Here is a 21,086-nt window from a genome sequence, read left to right as displayed (position 1 = left end):
AATTAGTCACTGTTTTGTCCAACGACGTTGACTCTGGTGACATTTTGGTCCCTCCATCGCCCCGTTGCCTAATAAAGGCATAGCTCTCGCATCAGGTGTGGCTCGCTTCAACAATGGATCAGCTGTCCTCGCTGCTACGAACACCACACCAGATAAAATTTTACTGCCGCGGGGCACTACTGTCGCCTGCGTTGCCGATCTGTAGCCTGTGTGCGTCGTGCCTCTTACCCCTACCTCCCCTAAAGGCCATCCTGGAGATCATGCTGCTTCCTCGGCCTTTACAGCAGCCATCAACAAGGACTTGACAGACTCGCAGAAGCAGCAGCTGCTTGATTTGTTGCAAAAGCATGCAAACTCTTTTGACGTTCATTCATCCAGCCTGGGTCAGACAACTGCTACAGCACATCATATTCAGACCGACGGAACATCCATTGTGCATCGTCATCCGTACCGCGTCTCCCTAGCCGAACGAAAAATCATTGAGGAAAACGTAGACGATATGCTGCAACGTGAGATAATGCGACCCTCAACCAGTCTTTGGTCGTCTCCAGTGGTTCTCGTGCGTAAAAAAGACGGTTCCGTACGATTTTGCGTCGATTACCGAGCACTCAATAAGATCACTAGGAAGGACGTATACCCCATGCCACGTATGGACGACGCCCTCGATTCCTTACAAGGTGCTGAATTCTTTTCAAGCCTCGACTTGCGTTCCGGCTATTGGCAAATCCCCATGCACGAAGATGACAAAGAAAAAACTGCGTTTGCAACCCCGGACGGCCTATACAAATTCAATGTTATGCCGTTTGGTCTATGCAATGCGCCCGCAACTTTTGAGCGCTTGATTGACACCGCGCTGCGTGGCCTGAAATGGAAAAGTTGCCTATGTTACCTTGATGACATTGTTGTCTTTTCATCGACGTTTCCTCAACATCTGCAACGCTTGGACGAGGTCCTGACTTGCCTTGCGGGCGCTGGTCTTCAAATTAACACCAAGAAGTGCCATTTCGCCAGCAGATCTATCAAGGTCCTCGGTCATGTTGTGAGCAAGGACGGAATTCGTCCAGACCCTGAAAAAACTGCTGCGGTGCTTCGCTTCCCTCGCCCTGACAAGCAAAGATTTGCAAAGTTTTCTTGGACTCGCCTCTTACTTTCGGCGATTCATACAAAACTTTGCCTCCATGGCCGCACCACTCCATAAGCTACTTGCTTCTGGTACGCCCTTTCAGTGGTCTCAGGAATGTGAATCGGCTTTCGACAGGTTGAAGAGTGCCCTCACGACCGATCCTGTACTTTCTCATTTTCACGATGGTGCACCGACCTTCCTCCATACAGACGCTAGCGGCCACGGTTTAGGAGCCGTCCTCCTCCAGCGTGACAACTCTTCGCGAGAGCGAGTCGTTGCGTACGCCAGCCGCGTCCTCTCCGCAGCCGAGAGGAACTACACGATCACCGAGAAGGAGTGCCTCGCCATCGTTTGGTCAGTGCAGAAATTTCGTCCCTATCTCCACGGCCGCCATTTCACCATTGTGACCGACCACCACGCTTTATGTTGGCTTTCGACACTCAAGAACTTGTCGGGACGCCTCGGCCGCTGGATTCTACGCCTACAAGAGTATGATTTTGACATCGTATACAAGTGTGGCAGAAAGCATAGCGACGCCGATGCTCTTTCTCGCTGCCCACTACCAGCGGCTCCCCTCAGCGTTTCCGCAATCACTTTGCACAACACACCCTCGGAGTCCACGTCTACGGCGGTTTCCTCTCTCGCCTCTATGGACCAACTGCCTTCGGACGACCCGCACGATTTTTCTTTTCGACAGCTGGCTGACCCATACTGTCGACGTATTATAGGCTACCTTACTGGCAGTTCCCGTCCACCTAATGCGAGGCTCTGTCGCCAACTCTCGCAGTTTAAGCTGGACAACTCGGTGCTGTACCGCAAAATTTATCATCCTGACGGTCAGCGCTGGGTTCCCGTTCTACCTCGATCGCTTCGGTCCGAAGTCCTTAGAGCACTTCATGACCATCCGACGGCTGGTCACCTTGGTTACCACAAAACCTACGATCGCCTACGAAGTCGGTTTTATTGGCCAGGTATTACCACTAGTGTAGCTCGGTACGTTGGGTCCTGCACTACCTGCCAATGTAGAAAACTGCCCACATCTGCTCCAACAGGTACACTACAGCCTCTTCCATGCCCAGCCACACCATTCGAAGTTGTAGGCATCGATCTTTATGGCCCCCTTCCAGTCAGTGCTGCTGGAAACCGATGGATAGTAACAGCCGTTGACCATTTGACGCGCTACGCCGAGACGGCATCCGTCACTACCGGTTCAGCTTCTGAAATTGCCGACTTCATCCTCCGAGTTATTATACTGCGTCATGGTGCTCCACGTGTATTGCTCAGCGACCGTGGAAGGGCCTTCCTTTCACAACTAGTGAACGAACTTCTTCGCGCCTCTGGCACAACTCACAAGACTGCCTCTAGTTATCATCCCCAAACTAACGGCCTCACTGAGCGATTCCACCGCACTCTTGCTGACATGATCGCCGCCTACATTCAACCAGACCACAAGAACTGGGATGTAGTTCTACCATTCGTCACTTTCGCCTACAATACGGCTATTCAGCGGAGAACCGCCTACTCACCATTTTACCTAGTTTAGAGACGCTCCCCTACTTCTTTCCTGGACGTCTCTTTCTTTACCTGCCATGCGGATTCATCTCCATCGTCTTCAGAGGAATACGTTTTACGGCTCGCAGAGAGCCACCAACGTACTCGTATAAACACTGAAGCCCGACAGCAAGACAGAAAGCTGGTTTATGATGAATCGCATCGTGCTGTATCCTTTCAACCTGGAGATGAAGTGCTCCTTTTGATGCCTATTCGCACACCTGGTTTGTGCGACAAATTCCAGCCACGATTTATCGGGCCGTACACAGTTCTTGAAGAAACTTCACCAGTGAATTATCGCGTGACGCCACTTGTAGCCCCAGCAGATCGCCGTTATCGAACTACTGAGGTCGTCCATGTCTCCCGTATGAAGCCCTTCATGCGACGTTCTTTGTCCCCTTGACTTGCCGCGGCCAGGCTGGCCGCTTTCATGTGGGGGGAATCAGTGTGGGCATTTAGTATACCAGTCCTCTTCATCTGTACATTATCATCATTATCATGTGTTGCTCATGCATCCTCATCGTTGTCATGTATCATCATCATCTTGGTTCGTTCATCTCAGCTGTCGGCTGCCAGTTCCTCGGGCCTAATAAAGGTCTTAAAAACCAAGACTTCATGGTATACTTGACTTATAGGGCCTGGCAAAATGCTCATGTAGCCGCAAAAAGGCCCACTGAATTGGAAACTTTAAACGGCTTTGATAGAATTTTCTAGTAGCGGAAGCTTTTCTTGTTTGATTGTCAGCATGACTGGACCACTGCAGTATTAGTACTTCGTGTTGTTCAGTATTAGGTACTCATGATATGCTTCCGCACGATACACAGGAGTGTGGCACTTCTTGCGTGATAATATATAGCAGAATCACACACTTAAATATGGCTTCAAGTGCAACAATGTTGTGCACATTGGAATACTAATTGCCTGTTTCAAATGCTACGTATTAGAAACTTTCCACTTACAAAGCTGAGGGTATAGCAAAAACCAGCTACAAAACATGGCGACCTTTTCGCTGTGATATTGTGTTATATATTTTTTAAATGACAAGCAACAAGTGCGTAAAATAAAAAGCACACTATACTAAAAAACTTCTTTTGTTTTCTTTCATTTTTTGCTGGAACGGATCTGTAAGCCTTCAAGTTCAAAGCGAGCAGGCGACTACGGTTGTCAGTGAACCGAAGACTCTTTACAAGTATTTATTGCAATACTGTGAGCGTCGATTTTGGGAAAAATCCGCCTTGTAAACAAACTTGTTCTCGGTAGAAAAAAGGTCTAACCGGTCTGTCAAAACTGATGCTGAAGAATTGAAAGTGTTTGCTGAGATACACATCCTAGTGGGAGTTCTAAAGCTACCCCGGGTGCGGATTTATTAGTCGCGCATGCTTAGCGTGGATATCATTTTCGAAGGTGATGCCACGTGACCGATTTCAGGGGAGAAGCTCCTACGCCGTGTCATCGTAGTAGCCAGTTTTCAAGGTCATTTCAATGTGTCGCAGCATATCGACAGAGTGACGGATGATGAGAGGTGTAAAGCGTTCGTTCCTTCGTCTGACTGTCTGGCCATCCGTCCGTGCTTCACCCTACTTGTCATCATTCGCCCTGTGGATATGCTGTGATTTTTTTTTACCTGCAGAACAACCTGCACTTTGCTGACAAAAGTAACATCACTGAAGAGAAAAAAAGCGAGAAAACAGCGTATATCTCGTGGATACAATTGTCAGTTTTTTCAGAGAAGCCTGCTTGATGTTGCCGCGCTGTTAGAATGTGCGTGTCAATGAGCAGATCATTCTTTTTTTGGGGGGGGAAGATGTCCTTTTCAGCAGTTTGTGTCAAGTTAGCCCAATTCTCTTGGCCTAAAAAATTTTGTGATGGCAGCGGCTAACGGCATCGCCCTTGACTTTCTCATTTAACTTGGAAAAGGGACTGTCAGCGAGGATGATATGAAACAACTGGGCTTGGAAGCCAGCGTTGTGAAAAGGCTTGTCGAGACAGTCAAGAGGTCTGACCCAGCACTTGTTTTTACTGACATATTTTACTGGCTTCAAGCTCAGAGACTACCTCCTTGAGAAGATTATGTTCCTCACAGGTACTGTGATGGCAAACAGAACAGGCAATGTGGCAGCAACAATGCCTCAAGACAAGTCTATGCAATGAGGGCAATCACACTGCAAAGTTCGCACGTATGAAAAGATGTGGGCTGTAAAGTCGAAGGACACCAAATCTGTCTTTCTCTTTTCGGCACTGAATCGGAAGGCAAATGCAAGAGGTGAGCAAAGGATGAAAAGAAGCAAGTTGACGTGATGCAGCCACACATGCTTAAGAAATGCAACGCAATGTGGGTGGCGTGGACCTAATTGATTGGTATATCTCATACTATTCAATTTCTCTCCGAAGGTGCAAGTGGACTGCGCAAGTTTTTGCACAATTTTCGGACCTCGTGTGCTGCAACAGTTGGATTCTATACCAAGGAGACTGCGAAAGGGCGCTGACCCCCCCCCAAAAAGAAAGACTTGACCTTCTAGAATTCAGATGTAATATAGATCAATGTACTCATCAAAGCTGACACTGAAAGGCTGCTAAGGTCAAGCCAGTGTTCAGAGATTGTAGAGCAGCTATCACAGAGTGCAGTAAAGTGGAGCAAGATACCTCCCTTACACCTGGTGAGGTGCGTTTTCACCAGGTTGGACATTTCGCTCAGCATGAAAAGCTTTCATTTCAAATGAAGTGCTGTTACCCCAGATGTGGTGAAAAATCAAGGGTCAGATGCCTAAAATGTGATGTCTTCCTGTGTTTGCAGAATCGCAACTGCTTCCTCACGTATCACACACATTGAGACCTGCAGTACCCAAGCGGGTAGCATCAAATTTTCATACAATTGTTTAATTTTCTTCACTTTGTAATTTTTCCGCGTTCATTTCTATGGGCAAGAAGCCAAATAAAAGACTTTCACATATTTCTTTTCTTCATTTCTGCCTTCTTGGGACTGAAGAGGTTATACATTGTTAAAAATAACATTTGAACAAGCATTATTAAACATGACATGGATAATATGGGTACATGATTCTGTGATATATACAAGCTATTGGAATGATGAAAAGGACATCCATTGATTTTTATTCTAAAAAATGATGAGATATCTCTTGTATGAATGTGGGTGCACTGGTTAGGATAACAATTTGGTGAGGCAGGCTGTTCCAATCTGTGGCTGTAGAGAAAAAAAAAACCTGAAAAGGTAGTAGTATGTGTGCAGAGCAGCCCACTTGGTTGATGTGCCCAGTTCGATGCGACGTTCGATCAGCGGGAATAATATATGGTGGTTGAATAAATGACCAATAATAAAACTTATCAAAAAGATATAAGGATAATACACGGCGACGAGAAGCAAGGGTAGGCAGACCCAAGTTCTTTCGCAACGATGACACGCTCACATGTTATGAATATTGAGAGTGTTTGAAATTCACAGCACGGTTTTGCACGGTTTTAAGAGCGTTGCTTAAATATGTTTAGCAGGGGCTCCATACTGTGCATGCGTATTCGAGTTTAGGGCAGATTATGGTTTGATAGGCTAGTAATTTGGCATGATTTGGAGCTTGTTTTAGGTGGCATTTAAATATTTAAATAAACCAAGTGCCTTATGTGAAAATGAGATGACGTTAGTAATATGTGTATTCCAAGATGAATGATTAGTTAGGGTAACACTGAGGTATTTGTATGAGAGCAAAGCTTCTAATGATTTATTGATTGACTTTGAATAGAACAGAGGGTTATGTCAGTGGCAGAATGTCACAACTTTGCATTTAGCAGGGTTTAAGTGTCATTAACTAACAGTCACATCATTGTTATAGATGGTTAATATTTGCATGAAGAGAAATTTTAGATGTATCAGTAATGGTTTTGTAAATGATGCAGTCATCCACAAACATGAGAATATTATAGGTTACATAAACAAGTAGATCCTTAATATATAGTATTAAAAAAAGGAGAAGCTCAAGAATAGATTCTTGAAGAACTCTGGAAGTTAATTGCTGGGAATCAGAGGTGCTTTTGTTAATAATAAAGACAAACTCTGAGCAGTTATTAAGAAATGCTTCAATCCACCGTAAGATTTCGGGGTGTACATTTGCCAAAGATAGTTTTAGAACCAATTGTTGATGTGGTACCTTATCGAAGGCTTTCACAAAGTCTAAAAATATTGTGTCTGTAGGTTAGTATCCGGATTTGTGTGAAGGTCATGCAGAAACGCTGCCAAACCCTTTGCGAAATCCGTGTTGTGAAGGATGAGAAAAATTTATTAGAGTCTAAGAATTTCATGATTTCTGTATAAATGACATGTTGATAATGTAAAACCTCATAATCATATGTGAGGTTTTACGTCCCAAAACCACCATATGATTATGAGAGACGCCGTAGGGAGGGCTCCAAAAATTTCGACCACCTGGGGTTCTTTAACGTGCACCCAAATCTGAGCACACGGGCCTACAACATTTTCGCATCCATCGAAAATGCAGCCGCTGCAGCCGAGATTCGATCCCATGGTCTGCGGGTCAGCAGCCGAGTATATTAGGCCCTAGACCACCGCGGTGGGGCATAAATGACGTGTTCCATGATTCTGCAAGGTGTGCTTGTAAGGGAGATGGGGCGATAGATAAGTGGGGAATTTTTGTTCTCTGATTTATAGATTAGAAAAAACTTTCCCACTATTCACTCATGAGGTATGGTGCCTGTGGAAAGTGACTGAAAAAAACAATAGACATAAATAAGCAGCACTGATACCTTTAGTATTTTTTAACACTTCTGAGTGTGTTATTGACTCTACCTGAAGATGATAGTTTAAGATTGTCAATTAAAGACGAAATACCATCGACATTGAAACTTATCGCTGACACAGCATTAGGTGTGCTTGACGCTGTAGAAGGAAACTGTAAGCTAGCTTTGTTAGTGAAGACTGACGCAAAAGCTGCCTTCAAAATGTTAACGCACTCCACATCGTTCACCATTTCACTGTCTTCATTAATTAGAGTATTGCTGTTTTTGTCTCGAGGATTAATCACTTGTCTGAATTTTTTTGGATTGTTGACCAGCATCTTGGGTAGGCCTTCGTGAAAGTACGATTTTTTCGCTTGCCGGATAGCTGATAAGTAGAACTGCATGTTGTGATGAAGTCATACTTATTGAAAAAGGATAACAACCTGTCTTGAATAATGTCTTAAAAAACCTTTTGTAATGTCAAAAGTACTGATACGGGTCTATAAATTGGCATGTTATTTATGCTACCTCCTTTATAAATTTAAGTTACCCTTGCAGCTTCTAACTGTGCCAGAAACACACCTGTTGTCAGTACAAGGTTTATTATGTAAGCAAGCATCTTGGATAAAGTTAGACCTGGATATAACGAGATTGATGAATTCCTGGAAAAATTTTTTATAAAGAGGATTTTGTTATATCCAGGTTCAGTATGAAAATTTGGAAGATAAACACACAAATTAAACAAAAAGAAGACTGAATGCAGAACTAGCCCGAAACTTCTATTTAGTAGTGAAAAACTGCATTACTATTGCGATAACAATTATATAGACACTCTTAGCGGGTTTTGCCATCGCCGCTATGCTTGGTAAGAAGTCCAAATTGATAACATGCCCCGGCGCATCATAACTTTCACGAGCGGGTGTAAGCACACAAGCCCTGCTGAAGCAGAGATCAAACAAGTCGGCCCATCTCTGTCTTCTGGAAGGTGCATAAGGTAACATTCTCCACGTGTTCGAAGTGCCATCGAATGCTCAAACAGAAAGGAAACCACCCGACTTGAACGAGCATGAAAGAACGTGGGAGGGAGGGAGATCGCTTTGCAACAATGAACTTTGGCTTAAAGGGCGGTCACGATCGCTGGCGCACTTGCTATCTAGGCAAGTATCAGTGCAGTATCAATGCGAAAGGACTGCGTGAAAAGAGCACTTCTCCATGGAGCGGCCGTCTTTGCTCACACCAGCTTTTTGTAGGAGTTCTGGGAGTTCCGCGATATCGGATCCAAAAGGTTTTGCTGCCAGCCTTACTTCGAATAAAATTACAAGTTTTTGCTATCGCGTTCATTGCATTACATTCGACGTGCCGTCTTATTGTTTCCAGAAATAATCGGCTAATTGCGAAAGCTATGAGCCTGTGAACTCTCGGCACGGCGCTAGATGGAAGCGCATGACGAGCCGACCTCCGAAGTGCCGACCTCCGAAAAAACAAAAAAAGAAGCAAAAAGCTGGTTTGTGTGAGTGCTATATTATTTAGATTAAAATTGTTCAGTACTTCTTTTTGAACAAAACATGAATTAACCTGCTTTTTTCACTTGAGCTTTCAGTATCTTAAAATCAACTTTTTTTAAATTTGCCCCATTATCAAAACATGAAATAACCTTGTTTTTCCACTTTAACTCTCAATATCTCAAAATCACTTTTAATTCAGTTAATTTGCCCCATTATCAAAACCACTTGAAAAAAAAACACAGAAAACTGGCTTTTTACCGGAATACACCAAACGTCAATATGAAGCTACTTAGTCGGAACGCTTTACATGTAGTAGTTTCAGAAAAAAAATGTGTCAGGAAAAAGCCTTAAAATACATGGGAAGTATAAGTCTTACTCTGTGTCCTTAACTGCTTCCAGCCCGCTCCTGAACTGCATTTTACGTACTCCTGGAATTGCACCCAGACACATAGTGTCGGTTCCATCCCACAAATTGAAGGTGACAACTTTTGGTGCAACCAAGTAAATTATGTGCATTATTGATCTGGAAAAAAATAGGGCATTAATGGGCAGATATTATACCAGGATTCATTCAAAACTGTCACGAGCCATCTTGGCAAAATATGTGGTGATTGTAGGCAGGGGTTCTTTTCTGCAGAATTTGAAAGTAACTGTTTTAATCACTGCTTCAAGTTTAAGAATTCTTAACCATAACATTGGCTCGACACTTGTTTTAAATATCTGCTGCTACATTATTCTTTTCTTAGAACTTGGTTTCAGAGGTAATCTAACAACAGTGTCCTATTTGAAATTACAAATCTTGTTCATTAAAAAATTAGGGTTCTAGTGTAAGATGATTCATGATGATAAGGGGCGCGAAAAAACGACACACAACAGAGAAGAAGTACACGGGACGACGCGCTTCTTCTCTGTTGTGTGTCGTTTTTTCGCGCCCCTTATCATCATGAACCAGCACCAACTCGCCCAACTTTTTACTTTACTGATCTAGTGTAAGAAGCGGCCTGGCTCGTTGATCCAATTCATGTTTGCAGGCAAAGCGTTGTTAGTGAATAAACTTGTACTGTATACAAGTGCAAGGTCATTGTTAACTGGTCTTAAATTGTTTTTTTTTTCTACTCTCCCAGAGCAACTGCAACAGTGGACGAACAGGTGATCAGATCTCGCACTTGCATCGCCAAGTGGAGGATGTGCGTGGAATTATGGCACAGAACATCGAGCGAGTTGTTGAGCGAGGTGACAGACTTGACAGCCTCCTTGAGAAGACCCAGGACCTCGAGCAAGCGGTCAGTTGAGCTCTGTGGACATGTACAAAACTAGGGGGAAATGTACAAAACTAGATTCAGGGCAGTCTGATAATGGTGATGCCATCTTGGAATGCTGGAGCACTAATGTAAACCTTTCTGGGTTAAATCTCATTATAGTAGCCTGTTTTTAGAACAGTCTGCATAAACGTTGTACTTGCAGTTTGACCTTTGCTTATTGGAGAGAAACAGTGCAAAAGACCAGGCAAAGAAGGACACATAAAACATTGTATGTGTCCTTTTTTGCATGGTCGTTCATCTTTCGTGCTGTTTCTCTCCAATATGACATAATATGTCGTACCTACATGCCCAAGCAATCACTTTAACCTTTGCTCTGGCTTTATTGTGTAACTTTATATCGCAATTTGAAAATTTGCATGCAAAAATAGGAATTGATCAAGTACCCATTTCTTTCTTAGACACAACTTAATGAAACCAACCAACAATGAAACCAAGGAAAATATTTTTAGTCTTCAACTTTAGTGTAGTAATTTTTATATGAGTGTAAAGAAATTTATATGCACAAAAGGACAATTGCTGCCAGTACGGACCAAACCTACAACCTTGGATGACACATCTGATGCTCTACCAATTGAAATACGGTCACAGTTGTCCACCCACCCACTTTATTGGGCTTTTCTCTGTGTGTAAGCCTGGGAGTGTTAGCCAGCCCATGACGGTGAATTTGGACTGACATTGGGTGGCATACTTCTTTTTTTTTTCAGCCAACGTTGTGAATAATTTATTTTATTTATTAATGTAGACTAAACCACCCTAGTAGAAATTATCATAGGTAGGCCCCCCAAAAAAAACAGTTGCCCTGTCAAAACAATGAAGGACATTCACGCAGCTACACCTGCGACCATGAGGTCATAACATCTGATTTCGGTGACGTAGTTGTCCACCACCGCCACGGGTGTCTGTGCTAGCTGTTGCACACAGTGATAAAAAATAAATAAACAAGGTTCGAGCGAAATTTAAACCCAGGCATTCCGCATGGCAATCAAGTACTCTTCCAAGGAGCCATTCCAGCGCTTGAAACCCCCTATCAAAGAGACCCATACAGCCATCTCGTCAGATGTAATACTGTAGCATGGTAGAAGAGTAAAAGAACTATAAATTCCACTCAATGAAAATTGCATAACAAGTAGGTGGTTCAAAGCTTACCACCCATTAACCCAATATACAGTGCTCAGCCATCAATAAAGTGCCCCTAATGCATCAATAAAGTGCCCCTAATGCCTTAATGATGTATGGTGGGTAGTTCTCATCTTCACATAATGATGGATAATGGCATAGGGGTTAACCTGCCACTGTGGTCCAGTGGCAAAGGCACTCTGCTACTGACCCCAGCAGGTCAGGGGATCGAATCCTGGCCGCCGCGGATGCATCTTTGGTGGAGGTTAGAATGCTTGAGGCCCGTGTACTTAGATTTAAGTGCACATTAAAGAAAACCAGATGGTCGATTTCTGGAGCCCTCCACTATGGCATCTCTCATATGGTGGTTTTAGTACATTGAATGCCAACAATTACATTAATAAATTAATGGCATATGAGGTATGTTCCGACTTAACAAAATTATCATTGATTGTTCAGTGGGTAACTCGCTGGCTGTAGCTGCAGAAGTTGCCCAAAAAGAGGTTGCCACTGATCCAGCTTTTTGTGACTTTGTTACATGTTTCACTCGGGCCTGGCACGCTTTTTCAAAGACCTGGCGAGTGCTCTTTTTGTCCACTTCAATTTCTGTACAATCGTATCATATTTACTATACTACAGTCTAATATTACAAATACTTTCCTCAGCTTCATTGTCTCTTTTTTTAATTGGATATTTTATAACATGGTTTCACATGATGTTTTATAAAATATATTCAAAATTTTTTTGCAGTAGAAAACATGAGATGTTAAAATTATATTTTGGTTGACTTTTACTGCAGAAGCTTACATTTAACATGACTGTAGGTTGCAGTTAGTCAAATGGCAAATTAGACTAATTTTGTCTGCCTTTGCAAAAAGATCTATTGTCATGTAGCTGGTCTGCACCTTTTTTAGGCAAACCAGCTACCTGTCTCTCCATAAAGGCATCATTTACAAACATTCAGAGTTTGCAGTATTTTGCAAGATTCTTCGGTGTGGGGATGAAATCTTTGGCACTTTCATGTTCGCTGCTCCTATGGCTCCACCTGCTGGTCAAGCATATATAATCGATGCTACAGTTCTTATACAGAACAATACACTTTTTTTTTTCACTTTAATAGGTTATACATGAGGTATTCTCTCTCTTTTTTTTAGTTAATCTTACAATTCAAATAAAAAAATTATACAAAAAAAATTATGTATATACAGTAAAATCTCGCTGATGCGATTACAGTTGATGTTAATTTCGCGATGATACAAATTTTAAGGTTGCTTCAAATGGACTACATTATAAAAAAATACGCCGTGATTCGGTGTTATATGAATGGTTTCCCCAGCAACCGCGGATGATAAGAATGCGCGATTGACTGCTGCATGCGAGCGGCGCAACAAGGCTTTTTTATGAGAGGAAGGCCCGTTCGCACTTGGCCTCAAAGAGAGCGAATGCGGCAAAACAAAACTCACCGGAATTTTTCTCGCTTCGGCACCAGAAAAGTGGCCGGGTAACCATGCCACGAGACGACGCGAAAAAAATCTGTCTGAGACAAAGTTTGCCGCCTTGCGATAGCGGATCGCCTTTCTGCAATGGCTTTGGCTACACCAACTGTGCTAGCTCTTGAACCACGTGATGTAAACAATCAGCCGTACATTCAAGATGGCGGGGCAAAGGCGTCAGCAGTCCCCGCAGGGTCGTCTGCGCAAGCAGGCGTTTGGTGTGTAGCGACACCACAGACCTGAGCTAACAGGGAGCTTCGACCTCTCCCGCGTCTAGTCGTGTGTGGCTGAGCCGTGACTGGGGAAAAGAAAATCCTGGAGGTTGAGTCGACACTGGGCGATCAGACCTTTAAGGCCCCCCCCCCCCCCCCGGCAAAAGCAACACACTTCTTTGGCCCCGACGTCCCGTAGACTGCACCCCTGGGCGGACCCACCCAGGGGAAATCGCCAGTCGCCTTTTCCTATCTCTCTACCCTACAATCTCTGTTTACTTCCAATTTTCTCGGCGGCAAGGGTTAACCCTGTGCAAATAGCCTACCTTGGTCTAGGCGCATTGGGTTATGGCAGTGTTGTATGGCTGGGGTCTGCAAGCTTTCAGCATCCCCAATCTTGCAGCGTGCTTTTGTTGGGCTCCGTGGTGGGTGGCCATCAATGCTGCTGAATAAAAATAAGACCGGCATGCATAGAGCATTCCCCCTACTTAACGATCGTACCGGCTTGAAGCGGGTACACACCGATGACATAAATTTTTTTCCACCAGCCAATAGAAACATTTCCTCACTTCCACGTCGTTCGCTGTGCGAAAACAGGAAAGCAAACCAGGACCGTATCTGCTTGCATAGTTGCCAGGTGTCTTACCGAAACTTTCGGGGCTGGATGCAAGGTAACCAAAATGGCTAGCAGAGACCTCCTCTTCGAAATTCGGGACAAAGAACAATTTAAAAAGCTAGACGGCCTCTCAACTTTCGGTGGCATACCGATCACCGTAACACCACACAGATCAATGAACATAACTCACGGAGTGGTATCTGATGCAGACTTACTTGACCTGACCGAAACTGAACTTTTGGAGGAGTGGTAGAGCCAAAACGTGACTAATGTACAGAGAATTATCATCAGAAGAGATAACCTAAAAGCCCCAACGAAACACCTAATACTCACGTTTGCTTCCAGTAAACTGCCAGAATCCATTCATACAGGGTTTAGGAAGACCACTCTAAGGCCATACATACCAAATCCTCGTCGTTGCCTTCTATGCCAGAGGTATGTCCATGGCTCTAAAAGCTGTCGTGGTCGCCAGACTCGTGCACATTGTGGAGTCCTGGGCCACATGTCTTAGAATTGCAAACAACCGCCACACTGTGTAAACTGTGAAGGAAACCATGCCGCATATTCACGCTGCTGCGCATACTGGAAGAAAGAAAAAGAGATAATTACATTGAAGGTGAAGGAGACCATTTCATTTAAGGAAGCACGGCAAAGAGTCTCGCCATTCTATGGACCTACATATGCTGATGCGGTGCGTCGGGGGGCACTGCTGCACCAGCCCTCGTCACTCCTTCGGCCCGCGCATATCGAGCCGGCGGTTGTGGCACCTGCCCCCAAGGCATCTGTAGTTCAGACTACTCCGCCTACTCCCGAACAGACTGGAGGCTCCAGGGCCCTCAGGTCTCAAGGCCTCGCCTCACCAGCTGAGGCCCAGAATTCGAACTACCGGCGCGCACGTGCCGGCATCCAGTGCCGGCATCCAGTGCCTCCGAGGAGGCCATGGATACGCCGGTACCCTTGGTGCCAAAAGAGCGGCGTGGCTCCTTGGAGCACGCCAAGAAAACAAAAAAGCAGATAACAGGGCTTGATAGCCCTGTGACTTGAATTCAAACTCCCCGCCTAAACAGCCACTCTATTTTCATACACACAGCACTACTTTACATTCATCATGAACACTCAAATTACACAATGGAATGTCAGAGGCCTTCTCAGAAACCTTGACGACGTCCAAGAGCTTTTACACGAACACTCACCAAATGTGTGGTGTGTACAAGAAACACGCCTAAATTAAAAACACACCAACTTTCTCCGTAAATACGTTATTTTCTGAAAGGGCCATGATGATGCCATGGCATCATCCGGAAGTGTTGCCATCATAGTGAATCAAGGGATTGCAGGCACACACTTTCAACTCCGACCATCTCTTGAGGCAGTGGCTGTTCGAGCTGTGCTTTTCAACAAACTGATCACAATTTGTACTCTTTACGCACCTCCGAGCTATCACCTACAAAAATATGACTTCCAGTCCTTAATAGATGAACTTCCGGAGCCTTATGTTCTCTTTGGAGACTTGAATGCGCATAGCAGACTATGGGGTGATTCTCATTGCAACGCGCGAGGCTGGCTGATTGAACAGTTCCTTTCTCTTCGAGAGCGTGTTTTCTGAATCGAAAAGAACCAACCTATTATAATCTCTCTAATAATACCTACTACTCCATAGACCTAAGGCTAGTATCACCGTCTCTTGTGCCTCTACTCCAGTGGAAAGTCATCAGTAATCTCTACGGAAGTGACCACTTCCCTGTAGTTTTGAGCACAACTACAGCAACTGAGTGTCCACCACGGGTTCCCAAATGGCTCATAAACAGAGCTGACTGGGAATAGTTTTATACGATTGCTCGTTTAGGTTGGAGTGACATATTCACTTTAAGCATAGATGCTGCTGTCGAATATTTCACAGCTTTTTTTATTGATGCTGCAACAAAATGCATCCCACAAACGAATGGGCACCCTGGAAAACGATGTGTGCCGTGGTGGAACTCTAAATGCCGAAACGCACGCACACAGCAAAACAGAGCATGGTGGTTGCTTCGGGGCTCACCGACAGTCGAAAATCTTCACAGCTTTAAGAAAATAAAGTCTCAAGGCAGAAGAACGCGTCGGCAAGCCAGAACAGAAAGCTGGCAAAAGTTTTTGTCAGGGATCAATTCATATACACAGGTGGCTAAAGCCTGGAACATGGTTGGTAGGGTAGCAGGAAGACAAGTACACTCACTCCCACTCGTAAACACACCTTGGAAGATAAGGCGAACTTCCTCAGTGCACACTTCGAATGGGTGTCCAGCTCGTCACACTATACTGATGCTTTCCAAAAATACAGAACAAGAATAGAAAAGTAGAAACTTGAACACAAATGTGCCAGATATGAGGCATATAACCAAGCTTTCAGCTTAGCTGAGCTCCAAACATCACTAAACTCCTGCAATAATTTCGCCCCAGGTTCTGACCGTGTAGTGTATGAAATGTTAAAAAGCCTACCAATCTAAACACTAAAAACCTTCCTTTGTTTGTAAAGTGCTATCTGGTTCTCTGGCGCTATCCCTACTTCCTGGAAAGAGGCTATTGTCATTCCCACTTTGAAACACGGCAAGGACCCCTTTTCAGTTTTGAGCTATAGGCCTATTGCACTTACAAGCTGCCTGTGTAAACTTTTTTCAAAAATGATAAACTGCCGACTAGTACATTTCCTTGAAACAAACAATTTGCTCGACCAATTACAGTGTGGGTTTCGAGAGGATAGATCCACCACCGACCACCTTGTTCGTATCGAGGTACAGATAAGAAACGCTTTACTTCATAAGCAATACTTTCTCTCTGTGTTCCTTGATATCGAAAAGGCATATTATACAACATGGCGCTTTGGAATACATTGAGCCCGCTTATAACGAACTTGAGCGCGACGCGGCATCCGTTCGCTGTATCCCGAAGTTCGAAGTAAATGAACTTCGGGATAAATGAGCTTTTTAAAAAAGTTGCGAGTGAGAACACAAACTTTTTTGCCCCAAAAACTTTGTGATGCACGTGTTTCGAATGGCAGAAGCGATAAGAGCGGTCTCAAGTTCATTTAAAACAGCAGGGCGTCGTTCGCCGAGGCCCGTGGCATAAGCTGCATGAGGCACTGGCTCCAAAGTTTCGTCAATATCGCAATATGATTCCTCCAAGTCGCTATCGCCACGTACTTCATTCACAATGCCCTAATCCGTGCACGATTTCGCAGCATCGGCATCATCATCGGCCGTAATTAAACCATTGCTACAGATGCTCTCCCAGGCCAGAGTCGGCGACGCGCTGCCACAAATCGCCGCCGCAGTGGTCCTGTTTGGAAGCTTCAGGCTCGGCATCGGGCCCGACGTTGACGAAGTCAGCCTTGTGAAAACAGTTTCGTGCGCATGTAGCCCTCACCGCTACCCACGAAATATTCACCATCTCCACAGCTGCATACCGGGACGCCTGAAGAGGCAAGTCGGCTGCCATTTGGTCAACAACTATGAGCAAGCGCTCGGCAACACGGCACCTAACGCACGGATTGCGCTCAAGCCAAGCGGTCACACTTTCGACGTTTCGTTGAGCGGCAGTTAAAAAAAAAGCGTGCTAGTTCTCTCGTCTGCCATCATGACCACACACGCACACCAACAGCGAGCAAGACGCGCACTTTCGACACACAGGCCAGAACGCGTGGAACAGCTCTGGGCCCGTTTCCAGTCAGAAAACAAAACTGATTCGAGCCAGCGTGGCAGGCGTCGCAGAGCGGTGGAGACGAGGAAAGAGGTTGCAATCAAGAGAAGAGAGCAGACTTGGGAGAAAAAGGGAAGGAGTTGCGATAAAGAGAGGGGGATGCGACGGGAGGGCGACCTTGAAAACCAAAACACACGGGAAGGAGGCAGGTTGGGTAGCTTGCTTGAAAGGTCCGCGAAACTCGCACGTATAAAAACTTGGAAAGAGTGTATGGCCGCCTGAATCGGTGTGCGCGGTGGTGTTCGAATAATCGGCGTAGTGAAAAAATCGTTTTATTGCGCCGGCGGGTTTGCGTGGGGTCACGAACTTCGATATTTCGCGATTAGTTCCGCGCAAATTAACAGCCGTTTTCACCCTTCCGCACGGGCGCGGAAGGCATGCTGTGCGAGAACAAGTCCTAAACACGAAACGAATCGCAAATTATCAGAGTCAATGGGGTAGTGTATGGGCGTGCACTAGACGCAGACTATCGAATACAGTCGTTGGCCCACGATGTTGGCAAATGGTCTGGTCACTCTAGGCCAGCGACACCAACGACAGTAAATGTATGGGTACCTCGCCGATGCCTGATCGGTGGTCAAAATTGGTTTCCCGGGAAGTCGGCAGACCGCTCACTTTATTCGCTGTAACTGATCAGTGGCGCTCAGAGACGTTCGTTGTAAGTGCGGTTTTGTGTCATTGAACCAATGTATATTTTCATGGTCATGCGGATATTGTTCGTAAGTAAAAGTTCGTTTTAAGTGGGGCCGTTATATGTGGGATTGACTGTATTAAGAGACCTGTCCCACTTTGGCGTGCGTGGCAGAATGTTTAGTATAATCGAAAGTTACTTGTCAAACCGGACATTCCGTGTTCGAGAGGACAGCGTTCTTTCCCAAACATTTGTCCAAGAAACAGGCGTGCCGCAAGGTGGTGTTCTTAGTTGCACACTTTATATTATCAAATTGAATTTCTTGCGCTTGTACATCCCTCGCAATATGTTTTATTGTACATATGTCGACGACATCCAGCTTGGCTTTAGATCTTGAAACTTGGCCATGTGTGAGCGTCAGGTCCAGCTTGGTTTGAACAAAGTCTTCAACTGGGCAGAAGAAAACGGGTTCTGACTGAATGCACAGAAAAGCATGTGTGCCTTGTTCTCCAAAAAGAGAGGCATTAATTTTGAACCCGATATTCAACTGCATGGGCAAAGTCTTTCTGTTAATACCGAACACAAATTCATAGGCCTATTCTTGGACACCAAGCTAACCTTCACACCACACATCAAGTATTTAAAAAACTAGTGCTTAAAAGCCATGAATGTTCTAAAAGTGTTGTCATGCACTATGTGGGGAAGTGACAAAAAGTGTCTGATGAATTTATATAAAAGCCTCATACATACCCGCCTAGGCTATGGAGCAATAGCATATCAGTCTGCGACACCTACTGCCCTTAAAATGCTTGATCCTGTTCATCATCTAGGCATCCGCATCTCTATGGGTGCTTTTCGCACTAGCCCCATGGAAAGCCTGTACGTGGAATCAAACGAATGGTCGCTCCACCAACAGAGATGTTACATGTCTTTTAAATATCATCTTAATGTGAATGCAGACAAGGATCACCCATCACATTCAACAATTAATGACACGTCATGTTCAGCTGTGTTAGAAAAACGGGCTTCTATGAGACAGCCCTACTCACTTAGTGTGAGGAGCCTAGCGAAGAAAACCGGTGAGCCACTCGAACACCGTTTGATGGCTCCCGAAGCATGCCTGCCACCGTGGCAGTGGCAGGTGATAGATTGCGATGTGTCTTGCTTGGAGGTCACAAAGCATGCGCCCTTTGCACATATTCAGACAGTCATCCTGGAACTACAACATAAATACACATGTCCTGAGTTCTTTACAGATGCCTCAAAGTCCAACACTTCCGTGTCACATTCAGCCGTTGGCCCATCCTTTTCGGAAGCCGGGGTACTGCACTCCGGCACAAGCATTTTCACTGGCGAAGCTTATGTGATATTTGCGGCCGTTAAACACATTAAACAGATAAATCTACAGACGGCCATAATATACACAGATTTCCTAAGCATAGTAAAAAGCTCTGAAAACTCTTAAAAAGCGCAAGAACCTCGTCCTTGTCTCACTTTACTTACTTTTATGCACAGTCTGCTCATCCAAACAGCATGTTGTAGTCTGCTGAGTGCCAGGGCACATCAAAATACATGGTAACGTTTTGGTGGACCAGCTAGCTGGATCTGCCAACGAAACTGCTACCAATACATCGATACCAATTCCTGCTCTTGACTTGAAACCTTTTCTAAAACGAAAAGCTGAGGGGTTATTGACAGAGCACTTGGGACACACGCACAGGTAATAAACTGCATGTTATCAAGTCGCAACTTGGTCACTGGCCGCCAGTATCAATATCACGCCACACAGAAGTAATACTTACAAGGTTAAGAACAGGACATACACACAGAACACATTTATTTCTTTTGTCTAGTGGCAATCCACTTTTGTATGACAGATGTGGAGAAGCACTCACTGTACTTCACATTTTAATCCAGTTTAAAGAATAAGACACGCTGAGAAGACAACACTTTCCATTACCCTACTGACAACAGATACCACTTCACCCTGCAATGTTCCTCGGTAGGGAATCATTTTTCGCACATAAATCGTTAGCTTTTTTGAGACGTATGTACCTTTCATGTGATATACCCAGGCATTCCGTAGCACAACCTCTCCAGAGAGTTTTCCGCTGCTATGGCACACTGAACAAAGCGCTTAGCTGGCGGCCCTTGGACACAAGGGTGTGAGCGATCAAGGCACTTGTGCTAACGCCATACATGCCCACCATGGTTTTCATTATCACAAGCTTCCGTCATCCATTAACACCACACACTTTTCATGCCATGGTCATGATTGTATTACTTCTATATTTTTATCCGCCTTAGCACGAGGAATTTTAAGGCCCTTATACAGCCGCCAATCACAATCATTGTCCACATCCCTTGTCCCATGAACTGGCGCTCTTTGGCCATCAAATGACCATTGTGCCACAAAGCACCAAACATCATCAAGGCACAACCTCTCGTTTTAGGCTGAGTTTGCGTCTTTAATTCATTGTATTGATAGTGCATGATGGAGTGCTTGCTCGCTGCTGTCGACTGTCTGACAGCCAACTTTGCACTTTTGGTGCCGAATGCGGAATATACTGCCAGCAAACATTCTCCTCAGAGACACTTGAGCATCTTATAAGAAACCACAAATTATCAGAGCAAGGTATTTCGCACGTGAATTCTAGTTCCATCCCTTCGTCTTTAAATATGTTTTGAATGTGTTTACTTTTCCTATTTTCAGTGACATGTCCATAAAAATTTTTAAAAATCTATAGCTGTAACACTTCTCTGCAGTCATGTGTTAATGGCCCAATCAAACCGCGATGGTATTAAAAGCCATAGCACCTTATGAGCAGTTTATCGTTGAATAACTATGAATTCAGTGTTCCAGCTCGCATTCCTCATAATGGCATGTTTTGACCACATGTATCGGCATGCAACAACTTGCATACCGCTCATCTTTTACGTTCAATGTACACCCGGCCAGCGAACTTACACTTAATACGTTATTCATTTCACAGTTCATGTGTAGATGTACGTGCAGGTGCATTCGGACCCTATTCAACA

General features: G+C 44.6%; 1 protein-coding gene across 3 annotated transcripts in view; it reads left to right on the top strand.

The window, feature by feature from the left end:
- LOC119187518 (vesicle-associated membrane protein 8) overlaps positions 1-21,086 on the top strand; it is a 61,826-nt gene that overhangs the window by 33,386 nt on the left and 7,354 nt on the right. For all 3 annotated transcript variants that reach the window (XM_037435659.2, XM_075878709.1, XM_075878710.1), the window contains one exon: positions 10,047-10,205. In XM_037435659.2, coding sequence (XP_037291556.1) covers positions 10,047-10,205 — 159 coding nt within the window. The remainder of the gene's footprint in view (positions 1-10,046; positions 10,206-21,086) is intronic.

This window comes from Rhipicephalus microplus, chromosome X (genome assembly GCF_043290135.1).
Source record: "Rhipicephalus microplus isolate Deutch F79 chromosome X, USDA_Rmic, whole genome shotgun sequence".
Classification (NCBI taxonomy): Eukaryota; Metazoa; Arthropoda; class Arachnida; order Ixodida; family Ixodidae; genus Rhipicephalus; species Rhipicephalus microplus.
This window is presented reverse-complemented; position numbering and strand designations above follow the sequence as displayed.